The 4216-nt window shown below is 41.8% G+C and overlaps 1 protein-coding gene across 1 annotated transcript; it reads right to left on the reverse strand.

The window, feature by feature from the left end:
- Positions 1–1509: 1509 nt before the first annotated feature.
- On the reverse strand, positions 1510–3298 carry LOC124896619. The gene is made up of 5 exons (XM_047408215.1): positions 3218–3298; positions 2989–3064; positions 2807–2830; positions 2140–2273; positions 1510–1782 (listed from the first exon to the last, which is right to left on the reverse strand). Exons 1-5 carry the CDS (start codon positions 3296–3298, stop codon positions 1510–1512), a joined length of 588 nt encoding a protein of 195 aa, XP_047264171.1.
- Between the last annotated feature and the right edge of the window lie 918 nt (positions 3299–4216).

Consider the following 4216-nt stretch of genomic DNA (forward strand, 5'->3'; position numbering starts at 1 on the left):
CCACTCTGTAGAATTTGCCTTTAAGCTTAACTGTGACCTTCTTATCACACAACACTCAGGAGGGGAGCCTCCACTTCATCCAACCTGCTCCAATACGGTTAGAGACATCCTCATCTATCTCATCATTCCCCTGAATCAAAGACCCAAGATACTTAAAACTATCCCTCTTACAAACATCTTGGGAATCCAACCTCACAACCACATCTTTCTTCTGCCTCAAGTCAATAAACTTGCATTTCATATATTCCATCTTGGACCTACTCAAACTGAACCCTTTAGATTCAAGAGTTTGTCTCCAAACCTCCAATTTTTGATTCACCCCCTCGCGTCTCATCAACCAACACTACATCGTTCGTAAACAACATATACCAAGGTACCTCCCCTTGAATACTTCGCATCAACACGTCCAACACCAACACAAATAGAAAAGGACTAAGAGTCGGACCCTGATGCAACCCTGTCTCGACTGAAAAATGCTCTGAGTCCCCCCTCCCTTCCCGCCGTTTGCACCCGAGTCTTTCCTCCATCGTACATGTCTTTAATAGCTTTAATGTACACCACCGGGACCCCCTCTTGCCTCTAAACAAATCAGTCAACCATCTTAAACCTGCCCTACCTACAAACTTCCAAAAATCCACCGGAATCTCATCAGGCCCCATCGCCCTTTCCCTCCACATTATGTGAATAGCTTCTCTGGCCTCCTCAAACGTAAAACATCTACAATAACCGAAATCATGTCTATCCTCCGAGAGCTTTAGCTCTCCTAACTCAATGCCTTTGTCCCCCTCCTCGTTCAAAAGCCTCTGAAAATACTCCTGCCACCGCTTCTTAATTTGGACATCCTCCACCAAAACTCTACCATCATCCCCCTTAATTTACTTAACTTGGTCGAGGTCCCGACCCGTCCGCTCCCTAGCCTTAGCAAGCCTAAACAACCTTTTTTCCCCACCTTTCTCCTCTAAACCCGCATACAAGCTCTCAAACGCTGTTGTCTTAGCAGCAGTAACTGCTAGCTTAGCCTCCTTTCTTGCTACTTTGTAGGCCTCCCTATTCATCCGCTTCTCCTCTGCATCTTTACTTTCCACCAACTTAATATACACCCATTTCTTACTCTCCACTCTCTTTTTAACTTCTTCATTCCACCACCAGTCCCCTTATGACGACCTGTCCGACCCCTCGAAACACCCAATACTTCTCTAGCAGTCTCTATGATGCAACTGGTAGCCTTATCCCACATAGCATCCACGTCCCCCTACAATTCCACACACCCAATCCCGTCACTTTCTCCTCTAACTCCCGCCCACTAACAGGCGTCAAGCCACCCCACCTAATCCTAGGCCGAGCTTCTCCAGCCCTCCTCTTTTTGCTCTTCATAATAGTCAAGTCCATCACTAGAAGCCTGTGCTAAGTCGAAAGATGCTTACTCGGGATGACTTTACAGTCCTTACATAAAACCTTATCCCCCTTTCTAAGCAGCAGAAAGTCAATCTGAGTCTTGGCTATCGCGCTTCAGAAGGTAATCAGGTGATCCTCCTTTTTCAAAAAGGTTGAATTCACTACCACCAGCCCAAAAGCCCCCGCAAAGTCCGACAGAGCCGCTCCTTCATCATTTCTATCACCGAAAGCAAAACCTCCATGCACATTGTCATACCCTCCTGGCAAAACCCCAATATACCCATTGAAATCTCCCGCTATGACAATCTTCTCCAAACTAGGCAAGCTTCTCATCACCTCATCCAAAGCCTCCCAAAACCTCGCTTTGACCTCCTCTTCCAAGCCCACCTGCGGAGCATAAACACTACATACATGCAACGTAAACCCCCCAAAGACCAACTTAATCATCATCAGCCTATCACTGACCCTCTTAACCTCCACTACTTGCTCTCTAAGCTCCTCATCCACTAAGATCCCCACTCCATTCCGACGCTTGTCGCTCCCTAAGTACTACAAATTATACCCATCCACATCCCTAGCCTTAGACCCTACCCACTTAGTCTCCTGAACACACGCAATATTAATCTTCCTCCTCTTAAGAATTTTCACTAGATCTATGGACTTACCCTGAAGGGTCCCTATATTTCAAGACCCAACCCTCAACCTATCTTCTCTCGCCTCGCGCCTACCTTTACCACCCCTTACCGCACCATCCCTGACACCCGACCTAGCACCCACACCCACCCCTGCCCTCCCCTCTTCACCCCCAGCTAAAACCGCCCCAAACCTCAACCCCGTTCCCACCCCCCTCAGACATGAGCCCATTCCACCATCAATCACTGCAGCCACCACTCAAGAACCAAACCAAAGCCCAAACAAAGACCCCCAACCAATAGACAACCCAACAAAACAACAATAGGAAAGCAGGAAAATAGGAAAGTATTAGGGAAACAAAAGGCGCGCACAAAATACCCTATCCGGCTTAGCAGCTAGAACCACGCAACAAATATCCACCAATAATCGAAAGCAGACAAGATATACATGTGTATATATTTTATAAATGAGAAAATACATCGAATCACCCCTAAACTTATAGCCAAAACTTACTTTAGACCCTAAACTAATCGGACAATTATATATCCCCCTTAATAACTTTCAAGTGAATTAAATACCCACCTAAAGATATATTACCACTCTCACAAAGTGAGGTGCACTACACACGCGCCCACGTCACAGCCATATCACTGCCACGTCACTGCCATATAATTATTTATTTAAAAATGATGCCACATATATATATATAAAATAAAAATAATAAAAATAAAAAAGAAATTCACTTTCTTCTTCACAACCCCCCACCCCCACCCCATACCACACCAGTTCACAGCTTCTTCCACTGCAATAATACCAAAAATTTCACCATTAACACAAGATTCTCACTCTTCACCCACTCCACAAAAACAACAATCACATTAGCACATTTACAAATTCATTTCGATTTTCTTTTCGTTGAACGATAATTGATATAGAGAAGAAATAACTAATAGTACAAACACTGTCGGAGCCTGAAAACTAAACCAAAATTAGTGAAAACTAAATCAAATACTGCAGCAAATGCCCTAGGATGAACCTGTCTTCAACAACAACATTAATTTGTCAATCAACAACAAACAAATCCACCAACCCATCATTCACTCGATTATACACAATCGAATTCATCAAATTTGATGAATTTTTGATAAGCACAAAATTTTTCTCCAATTTCCAATAAAAATTGATTTACCATAGTCTCTAAAACTTTAAGCTCGCTCGGATGCTCCTGAACCCGAAATTCCAATTCCGACCGTAGCCAATTCAAGGACATTTTCGTCAAATGGAACATGAGCTATTTATAAGTGAGGATATGAAGCTTCAAATAAAGAAATAACAGCGAAGAGGGAAGAAATAAGGGATTTAGTGAAATGGGTGTTGTTGGTTAATTGAAGGAATTTGTAGAAATTAGGTTTGATTACAATGACTTTTTGGTCCGGGATAAATTCTTCGATGGAGTTAAAGAGAGTGAAGACATCATCAGTGTTGTTGTTGTCGGTGTTGGAGTTGTCTTCGTTGACATCGGCGAAGAGTTCGAAGGTGTTGGTTTTGATAACGTTGGCGAGTTAGTGAAACATTTTGGAGATTTGTTGTGGGGGTTTTGTTGTTGTTCCTTCCATTTGTAGAATATATTTTACTATGGAGAAGACATTGTTGGAGGAGAAATTCTTGGCTTGTAGTTTTGGAGGTGGGGTGGGGGTGGGGAGGGGGAGGGGGTGATGGGAACGGGGGCGGGGGCGGGTAATGAAGAAGAAGATGAAGTTGGGTTCTTGATTTTGTTAATTATATATATAAATATATAATAATAAGAAGAAGAATAATAATAATAAAGTGGGCCCCTTTAAAAAAATAAATTTCACTCGCTTTTCATTTTTCTTTTTGCCACGTCAGCCATAAGGGGTGAATTTAATTCACTTGAAAGTTGTTAAGGGGGTAAATAATTACCCGATTAATTTAAGGTTTAAAGTAAGTTTTGGCTACAAGTGTAGGGGTGATTCGATGTATTTTCTCTTTATAAATTAGTATATAACTATATATAGTGTGTGTGTATATTGTAGTATATATAAATTAGTATATATCTTGTAGTATATGTTTTAGTTAAAGTAGTACATATATTGAATGGTATGTATATATGCGTATATATTTTCTATAGACTCTAAAAGATTATATATTTAACGTACACATGTGTATA

The sequence above is a fragment of the Capsicum annuum genome, chromosome 3, assembly GCF_002878395.1.
Source record: "Capsicum annuum cultivar UCD-10X-F1 chromosome 3, UCD10Xv1.1, whole genome shotgun sequence".
Classification (NCBI taxonomy): domain Eukaryota; kingdom Viridiplantae; phylum Streptophyta; class Magnoliopsida; order Solanales; family Solanaceae; genus Capsicum; species Capsicum annuum.

What these genes read in the sequence shown, in the direction of transcription:
- LOC124896619 (XM_047408215.1), bottom strand. Translation starts at nt 3,298, where the DNA reads ATGTCCTTGAATTGGCTACGGTCGGAATTGGAATTTCGGGTTCAGGAG. An exon ending in AGAAGCTGTGAACTGGTGTG is followed by an intron (nt 2,274 to 2,806) that starts GTATGGGGTGGG and finishes TGGTGGCTGCAG; the next exon opens with TGATTGATGGTGGAATGGGC. An exon ending in CGGGTGTCAGGGATGGTGCG is followed by an intron (nt 1,783 to 2,139) that starts GTAAGGGGTGGT and finishes TATGCTCCGCAG; the next exon opens with GTGGGCTTGGAAGAGGAGGT.